Consider the following 23,152-nt stretch of genomic DNA (forward strand, 5'->3'; position numbering starts at 1 on the left):
CAACATCGATATCTCTAATTTCTAGTAACCCCCCCCCCCCCCCTTGCTTTCCCACATCTCTCGGCTGCATTCTTCTTTCCCCATACCCTTTGCCTGTCACGCATACCTTTCAGCCTCTAGCTCTCCACCCCCTTACCTGCTTTCTGTTTGGGTGTCTTCCTCAAATTATTACTCCAAGCTTTTACTTTTTTATTCCTTTCTCCTCCTACCTGTATTCAGCTACCATTTGCCAGCCCATGCTCCTCTCCCACCACCCCCCCCCCCGCAACCCCTTTTCCCTGCTTTATTCAGTTCTTGCTCTTCCTGATGAAGAGTTTCTCCCTGTAACATTGACTATTGCCTTCGATTGATGCTCCCTTATCTGCTGAGTTCCTCCAGCAATTTGTCTCTTCCTGGACTTCCCCCTGACTCTTCACTGTGCTGTTCCCATTCCCAAATCTCTACTGCTCCTTTCCCAGTTCTCCCCCAGCCCCCTTTTCCAGGCTCTTTGCCTGCTTCTCCATTTGCCCTCTCTCCCCAGTTCTTCCAATCTCCTTCCTCTATCTCCTCTCTTGCCTCCCCACCACCCCCCCCCCCCTACAATATGATGTTACTTGAACATAACCCCATCACTTCTTTGCTGTGATCACCAGTGCCTCTGTACTTCAGTAGCAACATGCCACAGGGGTAAAGTGAAGCAAAAGTTTTCATTTTACCCAACCTCTGAACTTGAAGCTACTGTTTGCATTTCTTAATATGAATCCATAAGTTTTGCGGTAAAATTTATTGTTCTTCTTGATGTGTGTAAAATGTATTTTTAATCGATAGAGGAGCTGGCCAAGAAGTAGGAAGATCATGCATCATTGTGGAATTCAAAGGAAGGAAAATCATGGTATGACTGTTATACTGGAATTTACAATTCGTTTTAGAATTTTTGGTTGACCTGTTATTTTATTAAACAATTGATGTTCTAGAACAAATAACTATTTATTGCAACAAAGTCCTTGTTGAACCAGTTTGTAAAAGATCCATGGATGAAAATTATTGTTATTCTCCTTTCGACATTGTTAATGCCTGTCATAAAAGAAAATAGAAGCAGGAGTTGGCCACCAGATCCCTCAAACCTGCCCTATCATTTAATATGATCTACACGGACCTCAACTCTTTTGTGCCAGTTCCCTATAACTCTCAACTCCATGATCTTTCAAATAATTACCTATGTTTCTCCCCTTAAAATATTTCTTGTGATTAAGCTTCCAACAGTCCTGGAGGTCCTGCCCTCTGGGTGAAGTAATTAATAGGCTCATGTTGAGAAAAAAATGGGCCTTCAGGGTACATTTCTCTTAACAGTGGGTTAAGTCATATCATTGGTCAAGAGTGAATATTTCAATCTTGTGTGACGGTTTGATCAGTCTCTAAACTTTGCAATCATAGCTCTTTCTGAACATGGATAAACAATTGATCACAAACTTTAATTGATTTATGGTAATCAGAAGATTAGTTGTGCATTTCCAAGTTGTGATTTGTGTAACATAAACTTGAAGAGGATTCTGACATGGACAATTTATGTCTCTTCGTGTGGTTTAATTTTGTACAGTTGGATTGTGGGATACATCCTGGTCTTGAAGGAATGGATGCACTCCCGTACATTGATTTGATTGATCCTGCAGAGATAGACCTTCTCCTTATTAGTCAGTAAGTAAAGTTGCTTTCCCTAATATTTTGATGTTAGTGGATTGTTGCAAACTTTCTGTACTTTTCTGTGACTACAGTAAATTCCACTTGTATTATGTTGCTAATAGGGTAAAAATATCCGAGGGCACTACATGGTAGTAGCATTATCAAGTGCTGAAGTACTTTACTAAAAAAAAGGCTTCACTTGCTACTTTTCATTGGAGGGAATGAACTAGTGTAAACCATGGCTTTCTGCCATTCCAGACTTGAATTTTAAAGGCTTTGATTAGATCAACCATGACCTTTTTAAATTCTGATACTCGAAACCAGGTTTATGCAACCTGTCTTCATAAATTATCCCCTGCTATTATTTTACACTCTACCTTTACTAAGGACTATTCGTGCTTTTATGGAAAGTTTGGGCATAGTACTTTCTGTGAGGTTGCTTCCTCAATTTTGTATTCCAGTCATCTTGATATGTTGGCTATATTCCATGAGCCTTTTTGAATACTAGTTGCATGTTACTGCTAGTTTATCCATATGCTCATGTTTCTTGTTCTCAGAGTCTCTGCACTCAAAACATGAATCTAATCCAGCATGGATAAACGTAGTTATCTCTCTCAGCTCAAACACTGTTGTGTTTTGCCTGTTACTCTGTCTTTCTGTTTCCCATTGTAAATTCTCCCTTCCATCGTAACTTAGTGTTGTCTATTAACTCGTGTACACCATAAAATATATGATGAAAAGAGGATCCAAGATGTTGAAATATATGCTTGTCAGGGTTTCATTCGGGGCATGCTCTTGATCACTCCTTCATCTCGAAACAATGTCCAATTCTGCACATTATGATTATTTGCAGTTTGATCAGCGTGCACAGATTGGGCTGAAGGGCCTGATTCTTTATATGACACTTGCTAATCTCTAATCAGTTGCCATCTGGAAGTCAAACTTGTAAGTTTTCATTTTGGCTCAAAAAAGTTGCTTATGAGATGAGTAGTCTCAGCAAATTTTAATCAATGTTATAAACTAAAAGATCAGTAAATGAGTGTTTTAAAAAAAATACTGCAGATGCTGGAAGTCCAAAACAAAAATGTAAAATAAAGGGACTATCCAACTGGTCAGTTGGTTTCAGTGAATAGAGAAAGAGTTAATAATCCCAAACTATTTCCAGCATTATCTATTTGTATTTAAGTAAGAGATCAGATTAAATTTACACGATCAAACTATTTAAACTTGATATGTTAGATTTTGCTCTGCATCAGATGAACACATTCCATAAGGGATTGCAGAAAAGGATGAGCATTTATTCCTATGGTAAATTGACTATTCCTTTCAGTGAAATATGGATTATGCTTCTACTCAAAAGTTGTATTTGGTTCACGTGTACACACAATTAAAATATTTTGGCATCTTCATTTTATATCTTTGAGGAAAAAAGTTTTGGGTAATATGAATGAGAGAGAAGGCAGATCATTGTTAAATTAAATGAATAGTTTGATTCATCATATGTAGCAGCCATTCTCAACTTTTTTTGGCTATGGCCCCTTTAGGACTGTTCAAAGTTTGTGGGCCACCTTCCCTATGAAACAGTCAAGTTTAGTTAGTTTCTTCCATACTTCTCTCCTACCAACTACATAAAAATTCCTAAAAAGAGTGCTGTGGTCCCCATTGAGAATGGCTGACCAAGAGCAATGGCTTTTATTTATAACCAAAGACTATGGAAATATAGATCAAACAATATTTATACATGAGAACCATTGTTCCCGCTAAGCTGTGTGTGTACACACACCTTTTGCAACCAGTGCACACAAAGGAAATTAATGTGCGCACAAAAGGTTAGTTACCTAAAATAATGTAATGATTAATAATTATAGTAGTTCAAAGTAAAGAATAAAATCTTAACTGAATATGTGACTTTGTAGAATGCAATCATGCTTGTATTATATTACAGTTTTATTAGCCATGAGAGAGAGGCTGCGGCAAAATTATCTTGAATCGATTTCAAGTTTACATTTGCACAAGCATTCAGTGCGCACATACTTTTGTCACAGGAAAAAAAAAATTGCACACCTTAAGACTTTTGTGCACACTGACTGCTAAAAATTAGAGGGAACATTGATGAGGTCCTTTTCTGACTTTAATTTGGCCATCTGTATTAGTTTCCATTTAGATCATTGTGGTGCACTTCCATGGTTCCTGCAAAAAACTAGTTTTAAAGGCAGAACATTTATGACTCATGCTACAAAAGCTATATATCGCTGGCTGTTGTCTGATTATGTCAAGGTCAGGTAAGTGAAAGCTGCTATAATTTTTTTCATGCTTAACGAATTGTGCTGTTCTCAAACTTTCCCCTTGCTATCTTGTTTTTAATTTAAAAATGTTTTTTCTTCATTTCCAAACAAAAGAATTATTTTAAAAAATACTGAAAATTGAGTTCACCCAATTACCTTTCCTTTTCCTTTTTGTTGAAATAAATTAATCTGTCATTACCTTCCAGGGCAATTTAAATCATGTTGAGGAAATATTTCTTTTAACATTTGCAAAATTCTTTAGATAGAAATCTGAAATAAAAAATGTTTATTTTTAAATTGTATAATAAATCCTTAACAAGAATAAGAACATAAGAAATAGAGACTAAAATAGGCAATTTGTCATCTTATAATTGTTTCATCAGGGAATTCCAAAGCTCCATTATCCCCTGGGTGAAGGTGTTTCTTCTCATCTCTGTCCTGGTTGACTGAACCTTTATTTTAAGACTACGAAAGCCCGTTCTTTGGTCCAGTAGAAGGAGTTATTACAATGTAGTTGGTTGATGGGAGGTTATTTGAACATGGTGATTTGAAATCTAATCTCCTTTCTATTCTCTATCTCAGTGGGTTTTAAACTTTTTCTTTCCACTTACATACCACCTTAAATAATCCCTATGCCATAGGTGCTCTGTGATTAGTAAGGGATTACTAATGTGAGTGGAGAGAAAAGGTTAAGAGCCACTCTTCTAGACCTAATTGGAGTTATGAAACCATGCACACAATGAATCAACTAGTTATGATTAAAACAGGTTTTCAAACTTTTTCTTTCTGCTCACCTCTCATTTTAAATCATCCCTTTCTAATCACAGAGCACCTATGGCATAGGGAATACTTAGATGAATGGAAAGAAAAAAGGTTGAAACTTTTTCCTTGTTTTGTTCCACCTATCACCTCCTAGCCTCTGTGCTGCCTCTCCCACACACATCTACTATATTGGCTATCCTCCCTCTACACTCTCAGTTCTGATGCAAATTCTCATCTATACCTTTGCCTCCAGATATATTGCTCGATCTGCTGAGTTCCTCCAGCAGTATTTTACTCCAGATTTCAGCATTTGCAGTCTTGTGCCTTTCTTTTCTATTCTCATTTGATTCCTAATTGTATGTTTTCCATTGTGAGTTCTGAAAGTAAATGCATTATTCTGCTTGTGCTCCGAGATTGAACAAGCCAGCTGTCAGATTTGGACATCTTGTAATGCTGGCACATTTAGGGCCCAAGGTTCATCAAAAGCATTACAAGGTTTCACTTCTAGTGTTCATAGAAAACTTGCAATTGGGGGGAGATTATTCAGCCCATGTGCATGCCAGCTGAAAGATCATTACCAAGCCAAATTTCACATGGCCCTTTCCGTTCAATTACTTTTTAAATGCATTGAGGGTTTATGCTTCTACTGCCCTTTCATCTTCTAGATGGAAAAAACAGCCTTCTATTGATTCACATCATTTCTTAATATTGCAGTATATACATTTATGGATAACTTTTTTTTTTGCCCTTAAGTAATATTTCTGCAGATGATATGCTATACACAGAATCAGATTTAGAGGAAAGCATGGATAAGATTGAAACAATCAACTTTCACGAGGTGAAGGATGTGGCAGGTATCAAATTTTGGTGTTACCATGCAGGCCATGTCCTGGGAGCAGCCATGTTTATGATTGAAATAGCTGGGGTGAAGGTATGTACTAAATAAATAAAATTGTGACTTTAAAACCCTGTTTCATTCCTTTGCCAACTGTAACAAATCTCCAGATCACCAGTGAGAGAAATGTGCTTGGAGTTTGAGCCTGTTCCCAGACCACTAAGATTTTTGTTTTATATTGGTGGGAATTATTTTGAGAATATTTGGAGATTTTTTTAGGCATAATTTCCAAACTTGTTTTGCACATCATTTGGTTTTTTTTATATATCAGTAACATTAGTCATTACTGTAGACCCGATGGTCCACAGTGTACGTGTTTAGAAATACTACTCAAAAGAAATCAGTGTCTGAATGAAGGATAATGTCACCTGTTCCGTAATCTTTCATCCAAACTTCTGATTTTATTTTGTAGCTATAATTATTGATTTTCTGTGGTTTCATTTCTGAAAGCTAGATCAAGTGTTGTCTTTAGATTGACCGTATTATTGGTGTGGGAAGATGGTGGGTTTGTTGTGGAAGGTGCATAAGTAATAGAGGATATGGTGATGTGGATCAGAAGACTTTGAAATATGTTGTATTAAATAATTTTAGTTTAATAGCAATTCTAACATTACTAATATTAACGGATGCTCAATTAAATTGCAGGTCAATGTCTATGATGGAATTTTTCATGGGACATTGGAGTTTTCCGTGTATATTCAGTAGAATGTAATGCATCTATTGTTAATTTTAAATATAATAAACAACATTTTTTATCTCATTCTCAATGATTTCAATATTATTGATCTACAGATTTTGTATACTGGAGATTTTTCTCGACAAGAGGATAGGCATTTAATGGCAGCTGAAATTCCCAGTGTCAGACCTGATATTCTTATTATAGTAAGTTGGCTTTTGTTTTTCAGGAAATTATAATCTTACCAGCAGTGAAATGAGTGAACTTGTGTATGAAATATGCCAAACAATTACTCAACATTTTTTAACCAAATTAGCTGAATGCTTAGAAATGGAAAACAGTGTCATTATTTTTGTAGCTTTTCCTAGTATATTAAATTGACTGTATTTGTTTGATTTATTTAAATTGTGGGTACGCCAATTGTCTCCAAGCTCTGCTAAATGACCTTGGAAGATCAATAAAACTACAGAATTTTTAAAAATTCAGACCAAATTGCTAAATGTTTTGCCTATTAATACATTACAAATGGGTGATTGAACTATTCGATAAAAGGAGAATTTATTGTCATGTGCACAGATACAATTCACAGATATAGAAAAATTATTATTTGCTTCAACCACAGTTACACAAGGTACACTAACTACAATAGTATAATTTAAATTACCATTATATGCTAAGACAGAAAAAGAAGAAATGATTAATATAAAAGGACAGATATATATTCAAAGATGCAGTTCGTGCAATGGGGGGGAAAAAAAGTGTTTCAATAGTGTAGGTAGATGTTTTGTTAGTCACAGAGCGGTTCACGATTATTGTTATGATGTTTTGGGGAGGTTCAAAAATCTGAAAGCATGTTGGAAAGAAAACTGTTCTTGATCCTAGAGGTGATGGACTTAATACTTCTGTACCTTCTGCCTGAAGTAGCAACAAGAAGAGTTTGTAACCAGGGTGATGAGGATCCTTTATGCTGTAAATCTGATCTTATTGAAGCATTTAAAAGTTTGATTGACAGGGTGGTTGCTGAGTGGACAATTCCTCTGGCACGTAAGAAGGCCCCCAGTTAAGACTGAGGTGAGGAGGGTATTCCTCCCCCTGCCCGACTTTAGGGGATCATGACTTTATTCTGGAAATTTGTGAAGAAAGTACTTAGGACAGAAGTTGGGAGACATTTGAGCTGCAAAGGAGTCGAATAGTCTGGGGAGCAAATGAGAAAGAAATGGTGACAAAGGGTTGAATCAGCCATGATCATATTGAACCCAATGAGAAGGCAGTCAGAACATAGAACAGTACAGGTCATTTGAACTACAATGATGTGCCAAATGACTGTACGTAAATCTATTCCATGATCAAATCTAGTCCTTCCCTCCCTCTCAATCCAGAACCCCTGCCCATATTTCTTTCTAAAAGTTTGTTAAATGTCTCTATTGTACCAGCCTGAAGCACTGCTCCCAGCATTGCATTCTAAACACCCACCACTCTGTTTTTTTTTAAACTTTATTTAATATTTTCAAAACAGAAACTTTTACAAAGTTCATAATATAAAAATGAAAACTACAACTAACCCACCCCCAGCAAACTCCACAAGGGAAGCATTAAAAAAAAATTAAAAAACACATACAACAATTTAAGATATTACTAACTTCATACATTACAAATAAGGTGACCACATCTTAACAAAAAAGTCATAATTATCATGCAAGTTATATGTTATTTTCTCCATATAAATACAGGACCTCAACTCATTATGCCAACGATTTACATTTATCTCAATCTTGTCTTTCCATGAAATTGCAACACATTTACATGCTACAGCCAAATTCTAAACGAAGAAATGCTGTCTGAAACTTATCTAACCTCAAATCTGTAAATGGGGCAGTACAACCTAACAAAAAAAAATTTTGGATCTAACAAACATTGGATCTTAAACAAATTTTGAAGAAATTCCCTAATTTTATGCCAAAATTATTGAACCTTATCACAAAACCAAACTGAATGTAAAACTGTTCCTACACATAATCCACATCTATAACACAGCTCTGAATTACTAAATCCATATTTTTTCAATTTCTCCAGGGTTAGATATAACTGGTGCAAAAATTATAATTAATCTTACTATATCTTACATGAAGCAATTTAGTCACACCATCAAAACACATCGTCTCCCAATCGGCCCAATTAATATCACAAATTAAATAATTTTCCCATTTAATCCTAAATTTATTTTATCCATAGTATCTTGCAACAACGCATACATCTCAAAAATAAAACCCTTATTTAAGGAATGAGAAATCATAAACTCAAATTTTGTTAACTTTGGAATTTTAATTTCTCTTCCAAAATTATCTTTCACTAACGCTCTAATTTGATAATAAACAAACAAAGAATTCACTGGAATTCCAAATTTCTCTAAGTTGATTAAACAATAAAAATTTACCCTCTTCAAAACAATCCTGCAATGACTTTATACCATTAATCTGCCATTCTCTTAAAAATCTATTATTCAATGAAAAGGAATCAATTTATTTTGATATATTGGGGCCTGAACTGATATTTTACCTTTTGTACCTATCAATAAATTCCTTTTAGTCCAAATCTCTTAACAAATGTTTTAAAATCAGTACATTATATCTCTGTAATAAAACAGAATTCCACTTAAATATAAATTGATGTGAATAAGGTTCAGAAATACCAGCCAATTCTACCCTAGCCCAATTAGGTGGGTACAAAATATCCAGCATACGGTTAATAAATCTTAATTGAGCTGTTTCATAATAATTTTGAAAATGAGGTCATTGTAAACCTCTCAAAGTGTATTTCCAAGTCAATTTATGTATCGCTACTCTAGCTAATTTTCCCTTCCATAAAAATCCTGAAAAAACGATTTCAGAAGTAAACAAGGAATCGACTGAAAAAGATACTGAATTCGCGGAAAAATATTCATATTAATACAATTTACTCGGCCTATTAATGACAAAGGTAAATCCTTCCACTTAATCAGATCAGCTTTAATCTTTCTCACTAACGGTACATAATTTAAATTATACAATCATTGAATATTTACATCATTCATTATACTTAAATAATTAATTTTATCAGTCCAACGAAGTTTAGTAATTTGTCTACACTGATCGTAATTTGCTTCGGAAATTGGTAATTATCCCAATTTACTTTATGTCCTGACAATTTACCATATTGTTCTAGACATTCTTGCAAGTAAATTAAAGATCGTTCCGGATTAATAAAATATATCAAAACATCATAATCAAATGGATGAGAAAAGACGTCTCCATCCATTGTCATCAAGCCACTCAGCACAGAAATGAGCCCACTGAGTCCATGCTAATCTCAAGCACTCTTTTTAAGCCAATCCTTTATTTTCCCCAATCTCTGATCATTTCCCAGCAATTCCCCGAAAACTCTCTCAATCTGGCATTTAACTGTGGCTAATTAACCTACCAAGGGGTGTGAATCTTGAAATTCTTTTCCCAAGAGATGAAAGGATTTAGTTGTTGAGTATCTTTGAGAGAGATTGAGAGGTTTCTGAGTGATTAGGAAAATGAAGAGATGGATCTAAAGTGGAGCAGGGGCTAAATGATTCATATTCTTATGCTCTTGTGTTCATGTAATCTTCAACACTGGTATTTCTGTCGTTATACAGGAATCCACATATGGTACTCACATCCATGAGAAACGTGAAGAGCGTGAAGCTCGATTTTGCAACACCGTTCATGATATTGTGAACCGTGGGGGCCGCTGCCTCATTCCTGTTTTTGCTTTAGGCCGTGCACAAGAACTGCTGCTAATTTTAGGTGGGTGTAAATGTAAATTGTGCCCCCCTTTTTGTTGGATACTTTTTTGGAAGCACTTAAGGGTAGAGGAGACCATCTGTCCTCAGGACAGCTATTTCATCGCATTTATCAGTATTAACTCTTAAGATTGCAAAGACTAGTGAAATTTTCACCTCTTCTCTGGTTGAACAAATGATGCGTGATTCTGCATTTACTGGCTGAAGATAGTTTTGGAAGACTATCAAAAAATATGATAAGATATTTAATTTCTTATTAGAACACTTAGGTTGATAATTTCTTCAAGTCTACTTTATAAAGAGAAAAAGAAGACTTTACAAATACTATTTAAATGTTGATTATGTATGAAAGGATGTGGATGGGTCAAATAAAATTAAATATTTTACTTGTTCCTTTACATGTATTGTGTGCCTTTACTTATAAAGGCACAATATTTTCTGTCTTTTTAATATATTTTACTGCAATTATGGAAGATGTAAACAAAACAATTATAAATTGAAATACAAATTATGAGAAAAAGAAAAAACTAATCCAAAACCCCTACATTATACAACTTTCGAAAAAGAATTCATGTGTTGGTCTCAAGTGGTGACAACCTGGAAATAGCACAGAATCGAAGCTTATGACAATCCTAAAACTTTAGATTATAGTAATAGTCCATAAAAGGGCTCCATGTCTTTAAGAAATTAGTATTTGCATCTTTAATGCCATATCTAATTTTTTTCAAAACTTAACCATTATGTGTGGGTACCATATTTTGTTTACAAACCAGGTGTCTCCCCCCCCCCCCCACCGCACATTATATGTGTTTACGTGCTGTATGAGAATATTTTTACATGTTGAAACAACGCACACAATTTATAGCGGGCATGGGAATGTAATAGCTGCAATGAAGGAACTCGCACAATTTATAGCGGACATGGGAAAGTCACCGGAAATTTATAGTGAGCGTGGGAATGTAATAGCGGCAATGAAAGAACGCATACAATTTATAGCAGGCGTGTGAATTGGGTACATACAAAATGGCAAAATTCAAAATTTTAATCTTGAGAATACCTCTGGCCTGAGTGCCATGGTATTCCGAGAAACAGGACATTTTGGCTAGGGCACTACACCTTATCAATGTTAATTTCCAGACCCGTACCCTGAGGGAGGAGATTAACATATCAAGTGCCTCTAATTTGAGATGACATTAGGATGATTCTGCCCTCTGGCATCAGTTTAATCATCCTCATTATATCAAATCAAACCATAAATTTCTCAATTGCACACTATTTTTAACAAGATGAGGTTTATTTTAAAGAAAGGCTTTTTAAATCATGACAGAATTAAGATCATGCTAACTCTGAAGCCTGTATTCGATTTATTTATTTAATTGATTCCTCTCCAAAGCTTGCAGGATGATATCTATATAATGGTTGATTGACACCCCAGGGGGAAGTTGAATGAGTGTAAATTGCAGGAGCTTAACTGTGGCAGATAGTGGGACTCTGGAATGTGTTTTGTCTCATGCCCCAAGTAAATGCAAATTGCTCTTGTGAGTCAGAATGTAGAGTACTACACCCACATGGTATATGGGTGCACTATAAGAAAATATTTTTACATAATTTATGATTTTCTGCACATTATATGCATGTGTGTATTATATGAGTGAAAATTTAGTTGGTGGAGTGTTATCTTTCCATTTAATCAAAATTGCACTTCTGGCTATCAATGGAGTAAAAAATAAAATTTGGTTTTTAGTTGAAGCAAATATCTTGAAAAGATCCAAAAAAAGCAATTAAAGGGCAAGGTTCCAATTTAACCTTAAGAATCACTGACAATGTTTGAAAAATATATTTCCAAAATTTTTCAAAACTAGGGTGTCCAAAATATGTGAATCAAAGAAGCCTCCCCAATTTTACATCTGTCACATAGAGGATTATATCAGACTAAAAACAAGATATTTTAATTTTAGACATATGTACTCTATGGACCACTTTAAATTGCAATAAATAGTGTCCTGCACTAAGGGAAGTCGTATTAATCAGATTAGAGTCCCAAACCTCGTCAGAGAATGAAAGATTCAAATCCTGTTCCCAGTCTCTCGATCTCAACTGATGAGGCCATTCTTAAATCAAGCAAATTGTTATAAATAAGAGATATTAAATCTTTATAGAAAGCCGTCAAATCAAAAAGTCAATCAAAGCCTGTAGAATTTGCAGAAAGTCATGGATCTGAGATTCAACAAAATGTCAAATTTGTAAATATCTAAAAAAGTGAGTTAAATTTTTACCACCAATTATTCAAAGGAAGCAAAATTGTTACGAATAAAAAGGTTGTTAAAACATTTAATACCCAATCTGTGCCAATCATTAAAGACAGTATCTTGGAAAAAGGGTTGAAAAGGTGGTTAGATATAACAGGGCGAGGAAGGGAAAAGTTCAGAAATCCAAAAAACCTTCTAAATTGTCCCCATATTCTCAAACTATGTTTAAATTTTGAATTATTAGTTAACTTGTATAAAGAGTAAGGTTTTTTAAAAACCCTAAAATTGTCAACAAATAAGTGTTCTTTGTAAAATTTAATTCCATTTCTGCCCACGAAAGGCAAAATATTTTGATTTGGGGTTAAATACTAAAAGTGCAGCTCTGTTCATGGCCTGCTAATCTTGCTAATCAAAAGTGTCTTTTGAGCAGAAGTGCTTCTTGTCATATACACCAGTTCAATGTACAGATCGACCAAAATTCTTACTTGCTGCAGCCACCCAGTTGCATAAAATACACCAACTACAGTTGTGCAAGTTAAATTAATAAATGTAAACAGATAAATAAATAAATATTCACAACTTTTGAAACTGTACCTCAACAACTAAAAATCAAAATTATAGATGGCATCCGTGAAGGCTATGGTTCAGTTTTTCTCTGACCATTCTGCAGTTTCTTGTTGCAGAATTGACACTAAATAGCTGCTACCTGAATTCAAATTGGGATCTTTGAACTGTTCTTTGATTTCGAACTGAACATCTGGCCCTGTATCCCCTCCAGTATATTATCTGCGTGATGTTACATATCTTCATTCCTAACATTCCCTAACCACAGTTGAATGCTTACTTATGCCATGTCACTTTGGCACTGACTGCTCTGATGCAGTCCTTCTGAGGATCCCACTGTTCATGTAAATTTCAGCTTGACCGATATTGTTTTCTGTCTCTGTTGATCTACAGAGTCACACATCAAGAGCTATCAATCTCGTGGTCAAGATTTTCAGGGCATTGTCCCTTCCTATCGTTATAGCCTTTGGGAAACTGAAATAAATATATAGACTCATTATGTAAAAGCGCAAAAGCATCAGGGCTGTTATAGTGGATGACTTAAAAATCCCCAGTATTGACTTGGACTTCTTTCCTGTCAGAGGCCGAGATAGAGCCAAATTTGTTAGATGCATCCAGGAAGTTTCTTGGTACAGATGGTCCAACCAAGAAAGGGGTGGACCATCTGTACTTAAGTTAGGAAATTCGCCTGGCAGGAGATTAGAGTTTCACTGGGTGAGCATTTTGGGAACAATAATTATAATTTTGTAAATTTTCAAATAGTTATGGATAGTTGGGATTCTAAATTGGAGGAGGGCAAATTTTGTGGGAATGAGAAAGGATCTAGGAAGAGTGAATTTGGATATGTTGCTTTCTGACATGGATGTGTTAAATAAGTAGATGGCCTTTAAAGACAAAATATTTAGAGTGCAGGGTTTGCTTGTTCCTGTTAAATTTGAAGGGAAAATTAACAGGTAGGGAACCCTGGTTTTCAAGCGATATTGGCGATCTGGTTAAGAAGAGGGCGGTGTATAGGCAACAAGGAGGAAATGAGGTACTTGAAGTGTACATAAAATACAAGAAGGAAATTATTAAGGCAAAAAGAAGACATGAGGTTGCTTTAGCAGATAATGTGAAGGTAAACCCGAAGGGTTTCTACAAGTATATTAAGTGTAAAAGAGTAAGGGACAAAATTGCTCCCCTAGAGGATCAGAGTGGTCGTCTGTGTGTGGAGCCTCACGTAAAGGGGGAGATCTTAAACAGTTTTTTTTGCATCAGTATTTAAGGAGGAGAAAGTTCTTGCTGCCTTTCAGCGAATAAAGGTAGATAAATCCCCCGGCCAGATATGATATTCCCTTGGACCTTGAGGGAGACTAGTGTAGAAATTGCAGGGGCCCTTGCAGATATATTCAAAATGCCCTTAGCCACAGGCGAGGTACCAGAGGATTGGAGGGTAGCTCATCTTGTCCTGTTGTTTAAAAAAAGGTTCCAAAAATAAACCAGGTAATTATATGTCAGTAGTAGGTAAATTATTGGAAGGAGTTGTGAGAGATAGGATATATAGGTATTTGGACAGCCATGGGCTGATGAAGGACAGACAGTACAGTTTTGTGCCTGGTAGGTCATGTTTAACGAACCTTGAAGAGTTTTTAGAGGAGGTTAAGACACTAAGTATCTATGGTGAGGTTGTAACTTAGATTTGAAATTGGCTGTGTGGGAGAAAACAGAGTGGTAGTGGATAGTTGCTTTTCAGACTGGAGTCCTGTGCCTCAGGGATCTGTGTTGGGACCATTGTTGTTTGTTGTCTATATCAATGATCTGGATGATAATGTGGTAAATTGGATCAGCAAGTTTGTTGATGACACAAAGATAGGTGGCGTTGTGGACAGTAAGGAAGATTTTCAAAGCTTGCAGAGGGATCTAGACCAACTTGGAGAATGAACCAAAAAAATGGCAGATGGTGTTTAATGCCAAGAATCTGCATCTTGGAAGGGCAAACTAAGGTAGGACATACACAGTAAATGGTAGGGAGCTATGCAGTGCAGAGGAGCAAAGAGATCTGGGAATACAGGTACATTGTTCCCTGAAGGTAGCATCGCAGGTGGACAGGTGGCATCTTAGCCTGTATAAATCAAAGTATTGGGTTTAGGAGTTGGGATGCTATGTTGAAGTTGTTTAAGATATTGGTGAGGCCAAATTTGGAATATTGTGTGCAGTTCTGGTCACCTAACTGCAGGAAGGGTATCAATAAGATTGAAAGAGTGCAGAGAAGATTTACCAGAATGTTGCTGAGTTTTCAGGAGTTGGGTTACAGGGAAAGATTAAACAGGTTAGGACTTTATTCCTTGGAGCAAAGAAGAATGAGGGGAGATTTGATAGAAGTTTACAAGATTATGAGAGGTATAGAGAGAGTGGATGCGAGTAGGCTTTTTCCACTTAGATTGGGGGAGATAAATACGAGAGGTCATAGTTTTAAGCTGAAAAGGGAAAGGTTTAGGGGGAACATTAGGGGAAAATTCTTCTCTTAGAATGGTGGGAGTGTGGAATGAGCTGCCATCTGATGTGGTGAATGCAGGCTCGATCTTAAGTTTTAAGAATAAATTGATAGATATATGGCTGGGAGAGGTCTGGAGGTTTATGGAATGGAAGCAGGTCAATGGGACTAGCGGAGTAATGGTCAGCACAGACTAGAAGGTCAGAATGGCCTGTTTTTGGTACTGTAGTGTTCTATGGTTTTCTGAGCAGACTGGCAGACATCACATATATAATACAACAAATAAAGCACAGTGTAAAAGTACAAAGTGCGAGATGATATAGAGGACAGGCAGCATAACTACTATATTGGGGCTCATTCAAGAGTTTCGTACTTGGAGTCGAGTCTCATCAGCAGGCTGCAGTGTTAGGCCCTCCTCATGGTAGGGGCCTTGAAATTGGGAATGTAGAATTACAAATCTGGAAAAAAATTAGAATAGAGTTAATGATCTTAAAGGTTTTAGGGTGGAGTGATAGATGAGCAGAACACTTGTAGAAGGTCTGCTGGGAGCAGCTCACAAAGTGTCGCCGTGCTTTTGTGCGATTTTGTAAATCTCTGCAGGGGTCTTGAAGGTAGGGACGTGCTGATATTTCAGGGCATGTGGATATCAGGAAAGGGAGTTGCTGGACCTCTTGAAGAACATTAGGGAGGATCAGTCCCCAAGGTCTAATTGGAATCTATCCCAGGTTTTTGAAGGAGCCAAGAGAGGTTGGTACGGCCTAGACAGATCTATCTATCCTGTGTCACCATGGGTGAGGTCATGAAGGACTGGAGAATAGTCAATGTTCTTCCTTTGTTCAGGAAGGGAAATTAGAGATAATCCAACAAATTATAGAATGGTTAGCCTTATATAAGTTGTCGGGAAATTATTGGAGAAGATTTTTAGGGACAGGATCTACTTGAATCTGGAAGTGCATAGGCATATTGGGGGCAGCATTTGAATTAGGGAGATTATGTTCTATGAACGATGAGCTTTTTGAGATTGTGAAGATGACTGATAAGGTTGGAGCAATGTAAAATGATGCCTCAAATTTCAGAAAGGTTCCTCATGATGGGCTAATCCAGTTAAAAGATTAAGGTACATAGTATCCTCAATGACTTGGTAGATTGGATTCAAAATTGGTTTGGTCATAAAACCTAGAGAGTAGTGATGGAGGGGTGTTATTCTGACTAAAGGTTACGGTCTCTTGTTTTGTTGGGGTCAGTGCCGTGAGCTTTGTTGATTTTGATGTTTGCAAATGATTTTTAAAACGTATAGATGGGCTGATTAATAGATTTTCAGATGATACAAGAATAAGGAAGGTTGACAAAGGATAGACCTAGATCTATTTGAAGTGAGTAGAAAATGGCACAAGTGTGAAGTGTTTCACTTTTGGAGATTAAATGTAAAATGTAAGTATATAGCAAATTGTTGTTTCTTTAGGAGCACTAAATGTACGGAGGATCTTGAGGTGCAAGTTCATAACTCAGTGAAAGGGACAACACAGGTAGATGAGATATTAAAGAAGGCCTTCGACAGTGAATATAAATGCTGAGAAGACCTATTGCAGCTGTATAAAACTTTATTTGGGTCACATTTGGTTCTGATAGCTACATCACAGGATAGAGTTTAATCTGGATTACAGCAGAAAGAAGCCAATTTCATGTAAAATTACATGTTCTGTACTATTACATGTAAATAAAGGAATTTTGAGTTAGAGAGTATTAGCTATAAGAAGAGATTGGATAACTTGGATCGTTTTCCTCCAACCGTTGGAGACTGAGGGGTGACTTGATAGAAGTGTAGAAAATTGTAAGAGGCATAGATAGTCTTTTGAATCTACAACCTGAATCTCTCCTCAAGCTCTGCTCAATCTCTATCTTTAAAACCTTTGTTAAAATCCAAGCATTTCCAGGCATTTGGTTGCACCTTCCAATATCAAACTTTTTTTAAGAGCTTGTGTGAATTCTGTCTGGCAAACTATTTAAAGAACATGGAAGACCAAAATTGGCTGCTTCTTTCTTCAATGAGGAAAGAAAGTTTAATGAAATGTAATAGATAAATAGGGGACAATCGTATTTGTGTTTAAAAGGTCTTATTTGTGTTGAAGGTCATTCACTGTATTGGGTTTGCTCATTCCATCAGTTTGCTTTGTCACTTTGCAGAAAGAAAATAAATGGAAAAGAAAGATGCAACAAAGCAGTAATGTAATTTTATTTTACACAATAGATGAATATTGGCAGAACCATCCTGAACTACATGATATCCCCATCTACTATGCCTCATCTTTAGCAAAGAAATGTATGGCTGTATATCAAACCTATGTGAATGCCATGAATGAGAAAATTCGAAAACAAATCAATATTAATAATCCTTTTGTCTTCAAACACATCAGCAACCTCAAGGTAGGAGAATTGTTGCTAATTGGATTTAGTTGATATTTATGGAAATTCAGAATTCATATATTTGGAGTTGCATCTTTTCCAAGCAAAGTTGGTGAAAATGATGCGATGTATTTAAAGGAACCACATATTCAGATTCAAAATATGGAGTCCGAAATAAAAATAGAAAATAGTGGAAATACTCAGCAGACAAAGCAATGTTTGTGGAGAGATAAAGATGGTCAGCATTTCCATGTGATACAAGGTCAACATCTGTTTTTATTTGCATTTTCTATAAAGCAGTGATGTGCAAAGGGATCTGCAATAGTTCCCTGAAGGTGACCATGCAGGTAGATAGAGGATGCACAGAGAGTATTAAGTCTTATATATAGCTCCAACATGACTTCTTTACTCTTATACTCTATGTACCTGACCAAAGAAGGCAAACATGCCACATGCCTCTATCTACCTTTTTGGTCACCTTCAGGGAACTATGGACTTTGGCCCACAGATCCCTCTGCACAATAGTGTTCCATTCTGGTTGCCCCATTACTGGAAGGATGTGTAGGCTATATATAGAAAATATGCAAAAGATGATTACCAGGTTGCTGCCAAGATTAAAGGGTGTGAGCATTGGAGAAAGATTGGACAAACTTGGGCAGTTTTATCAGGAGTTTGTAAGATTGAGAGGAATAGATAGGAGAGACAGAATGTTTTTTTCCAGGTTTAAAAAAGCATATACTAGAGGACATAAATTTTAAGTGATGGAGTAGGTGGGGGGATTTAAAGGAGATTTGCCGGTTAAGTTTTAATTGTACAAAGTGGTAAGTGTCTAGAATAGGTTGCCAGGAGTAATGGTGGAAGCAGATATGATGGTAGCATTTCATCGACTTCTAGATAGACATATGACTTTGCAAGGATAGAAGGATATGTATCATGTTCCATTTAGGCATCCTGCCTGTTGCAGACATCATGGGCTCAAGGGCCTATTGCTTTGCTGTACTGTTCTATGTAAGTCATTTTGGCTGATTTTAGTTGATAATGTTAGGTGCAATGTCAATGCGCTTTATCCAAATGCATCACATATCATCCAGAAGCAATCTATTTCAGGAGGCAATAATGGTGGCTGGTGAAAAAAATCGGCAAAACAAGTTAATGATATCGGATACCATTCAATAAAATTCAAATTTTCATAATAATGAATATGTAATAAGTGAACTGATAAATTAAAGAGATAATAGAGACATGAGTAGAGCTTTTGTCAATGCTTCACCTTTACAATTGTTATTTTCTTTTTTGAAGAGTATGGATCATTTCGATGACATTGGTCCGAGTGTTGTGATGGCCTCTCCTGGTATGATGCAAAGTGGTTTGTCCAGGGAACTGTTTGAAAGCTGGTGCACTGATAAGAGGAATGGCGTGATTATTGCAGGCTACTGTGTTGAAGGTACACTTGCTAAGGTATGCAAAGTTTGAATGCAAAACATTCCAAAATGAGTTGTTTGATTTCAATTAAACATATATGTTCCATATTTTGAGCTCCAGATTGTTCAGCATAAGTCACTAATGTCTTAGTTTCAACTTTCCAACCTTCAGTGCTCTCACAAAATTCCAAGTGGCAGCTAAGCATTGGCAACTGTGGAAGAAAATTTATTTGAAGTTAGGTTGTTTCTGTGGCACAGTCCTCTGATCCTTGCCTGTTTCATAGAGAAGAAGGCAACTTCGGTTGTGACATTTGCAGTGAATAGTTCCCTAAGGACACAAGTATGCATTATACTTTTCTCTGCCTCTTGCGTCTATACTAACCATACTTCAGGTTTCTAGTGATTAATGTCCTCTCATGTAATATAGGATGGTTATTCATGATTATAAGATTACTGTGGGTATTTCCATGAGGTTATTAAAATATTCAAAGTTAATGGTACTGAATAAAGTTGTGTACACTTCAAAGCAAAGGGATAATTTTTGTTTCTTGTGGTATCACAAGCAACATAGGAGGTGCTCGCTTTTTTATATAAATGTTAACATAATTCTAAGCATGTTTAATTATTTTGCAAACTGTCATAATCCATGTTAATACCTTTTATAATTTTAGCATATTATGTCGGAGCCTGAGGAAGTAACTACCATGTCTGGACAGAAATTACCATTGAAGATGTCAGTAGATTACATTTCATTCTCTGCACATACTGATTACCAACAGACCAGCGAATTTATTCGTGCATTAAAACCGCCACATGTGGTCAGTACTTAACTATAAAAATGTTTAATTTGTATTCTTTTCCCAGCTTTCAAAATGTCATCTCTTACTAACTTCTAAATTCCACATATGATGGTTCTGATGGAGACTTAATCTATGAGTTTTGAAAATCCTGGGGGTTTTTTTGGAAAGTTTTAGGGAGACAGCAAATTCTAGTTGTGCAGTATCCACTAACCCAATTTCTACCAGTGATCTTGTTCCAGCAGAGGTCACTGGGTAGTGATTAAGAATCAAAAATCTTGGTTAAATGTCTTTCCTGTTTCTGCTGCCTTTCCTTCAGGAGTGACCAGATTGAAAACATGTTAGTGTTGCACATATTGCTGACCTATTTTTCAGTATTCCTCAAACGGTTATTCTGATTTAATCCTTGATGATGTATGTTGTTTGGTTTTATAAAATGCACTGCGTTAATTTCCCTTTATGGAAAATTTGGGATTTCTTATAGTTGCTTGTACATGGGGAACAGAATGAAATGGCCAGGCTGAAGGCAGCACTTATTCGGGAATATGAAGACAATGATGAGGTTCATATTGAGGTCCATAATCCACGTAACACTGAAGCTGTGACATTATACTTCAGAGGTGAAAAACTTGCCAAGGTAATTAAACATTGTGTTTTACTCTCTTCTGATAGAAGAAAGGAGGGATAGCCATCAACAAGCATAATTTTAATGTTTTCAGTTCTTTTACTTTTTTCCTTCCTTTGGTTATCCCTGATTGGTGTTTATTTTTGTTGGGAAACTCATTTAATTCTTGAAACTGAGTACAAGGGTTAAAATAAATGGAGGTTAAATTGGGACTTATCTGGCAAGATCTGTTGGTGGAGTGTAGAAACCTGTCTCAGACTCAAATAAGTGTTGTTGATCAATACCGTTCTCTAACAATAGAGGAACAGAAAAAATATCCTGGAAAATGTAGGTCACTTCCAATATCATGGAAGGCATCTCTCAGCAAACACGGATGGTGATGATGCCATGACATTAGACAACATTTAAATAAATAAAAATTTGTTTTGAGTAATTCTTCTAAATACAAAAAGTGATTGAACCCCGCATACATTCATTTATACAATTGTTCCCAGAAACAAAACAATATTGAGTTATGGAATGATTTCTCTTGGGTTTGATTTTGTTCTTTAACTTTTTTAAAACTAATTCTGTCGTATTGTCAAATTGTTCAGATTTCTGATCAGATTCCTCGCACAGTTTGTCCCTGGTATACACTTCCTGAGTTCAAAGTGTTTGCAGGTTTCTTCTTATCATATTTTAATCTTTATTGTGTCTTTAACAGGTGATGGGCTCCTTGGCAGACAAAAAAGCTGAGCAAGGTCAAAGGATCTCAGGGATACTTGTAAAAAGAAACTTCAACTATCACATACTTATTCCTTCAGACCTGTCCAGTAAGGAAATGAATTCTCCATCCTCCCATAGTTAAATCTTGGGTTTAAGGAAAAACATGAAGTGCAGAATGTAATAGTAGGATTTGACAAAGAAGAGCTATCCCATCATCTCCAGAAGAGTTTCACCGTAATCACTTGCTAAATCTGTGAATAGTATGAAGCCTATTCCTAGCTGAGACTGTATTGGTTGTGAGATTGCTATTTCTCAAAATTGTGTTCTGCTTTAATCCATGTTGGAAGCTTTTATTCCATATATTTAAAGGTACTTGTTGCAAACTTTTGGTGAAATTTGGATACACTGAATTAAATAAAGTTTGCTCTTTGAAAATAAAAATACCTTTTAAATAACTTTCTTCACCCTTCTTGAATGTTTACAACTGTGAAATAGTACAAATTAATTTGCATTTTTTTCTGCAAATTTTATTGCATGTGTTTTGGATAATAGTAAATCTGTGTGTTGAAATCTTTGGCTGTTTGGCAGGATGATGAGTCGGGGTGGGAGAAGGTGGAAGAGAAGCAACAGTTCCATAGGCACCACCATTCTACTACTTCACTGGCTTTTGAAAGGGGCATTGCAGCTGTAACTTGTCCTTTTGATATCCACTTTTCTGGGTAGAGACCAGCAATACTGGCCTTGATCAATTTTTAAAAAAAGATTTTTCAGCAAATATTTAATTTTCTCTTTTCAAAGGCACAAATTTTTTAGACATCAAACTGCTTTTATCATTGGGCCTTCACAGATACTTTACATTTCATTAATTATGTCTTCCAGCATTCTGTTTCAGAGTTTTGCAGGTTCCATAATTTTGGTATCTCCAAATTGCAAAAACAAACCTTTTAATCCCACATCCAAAATATTTATTAAGGTACCTGAAAGTTTAGATTGACATGGTATTAGACTTTTAACACAAGATGTCAAGTTGCAGCTTTTCAATCTCTGAAGCCAATTTGCCTTCAGGGTTTCCATTGTGAGGTTGATACCTCCTGTTCTCAGGAAACGTAGGGGTGGAGTTGTGTTATGCAACCTATGCCCTCAGAGCAACTGCTTAAAAAAAAACTCAAACAAAAAGATACACAAGCTTATAAATCCCAATGCAAACTCACATTTAGCCTATCTCTTAGTACATGGATTCACCGGACTACGTTAGATAATAAAAACACAGAAATAAGGATCAGTTTCACACCGTCTGTAGGAGGTAAAGATACAGAACCAATGTTTTGGGGCTTGAGCTCTTCTATGGACGCTACAAAACCTGCTGAGCTCCTCCAGCATTTCTGTTTTTACTATAATCATAGCATCTGCAGACTGTAGTGTTTAACTATGTTAGATAATAAAAACACAGAAATAAGGAACTCAGTAGGTTTCACAGGGTCCATAGGAGGTAAAGATATAGAACCAATGTTTTGGGCTTGAGCTCTTCTATGGATGCTATGAAACCTGCTGAGTTCCTCCAGCATTTCTGTTTTTACTATAATCACAGGATCTGCAGACTGTAGTGTATCTAACTACATTAGATAGTGCTCTTCACAGATTAGGTTGCCATCAAAGAAAATAATTGGGAGCAGGACTGGGGAACGGGAAATAGATTTATGCCATTTAGAAATCTTTCAGGAATATCATTAGTTTGAGCTGTTTGTTTAGACAAATCTATTTTTCACTTTTATATATTTTCAAAATTATTAATATTCAATGTGCCCAAATTCAAATTGGAAATTGTTGCCTTTT

General features: G+C 36.1%; 1 protein-coding gene across 1 annotated transcript in view; it reads left to right on the forward strand.

Annotated features, from left to right (window-relative positions):
* Positions 1-23,152, forward strand: part of cpsf3 (cleavage and polyadenylation specific factor 3) — a 33,237-nt gene that overhangs the window by 4,083 nt on the left and 6,002 nt on the right. Inside the window, exons 2-12 of the mRNA XM_069886256.1 lie at positions 808-871; positions 1,577-1,674; positions 3,813-3,941; positions 5,460-5,637; positions 6,394-6,483; positions 9,936-10,086; positions 17,617-17,792; positions 19,071-19,229; positions 19,864-20,010; positions 20,474-20,626; positions 21,318-21,426. Of these exons, the coding sequence (XP_069742357.1) occupies positions 808-871; positions 1,577-1,674; positions 3,813-3,941; positions 5,460-5,637; positions 6,394-6,483; positions 9,936-10,086; positions 17,617-17,792; positions 19,071-19,229; positions 19,864-20,010; positions 20,474-20,626; positions 21,318-21,426 (1,454 nt within the window). The remainder of the gene's footprint in view (positions 1-807; positions 872-1,576; positions 1,675-3,812; positions 3,942-5,459; positions 5,638-6,393; positions 6,484-9,935; positions 10,087-17,616; positions 17,793-19,070; positions 19,230-19,863; positions 20,011-20,473; positions 20,627-21,317; positions 21,427-23,152) is intronic.

Source organism: Narcine bancroftii, chromosome 6, assembly GCF_036971445.1.
Source record: "Narcine bancroftii isolate sNarBan1 chromosome 6, sNarBan1.hap1, whole genome shotgun sequence".
Classification (NCBI taxonomy): Eukaryota; Metazoa; Chordata; class Chondrichthyes; order Torpediniformes; family Narcinidae; genus Narcine; species Narcine bancroftii.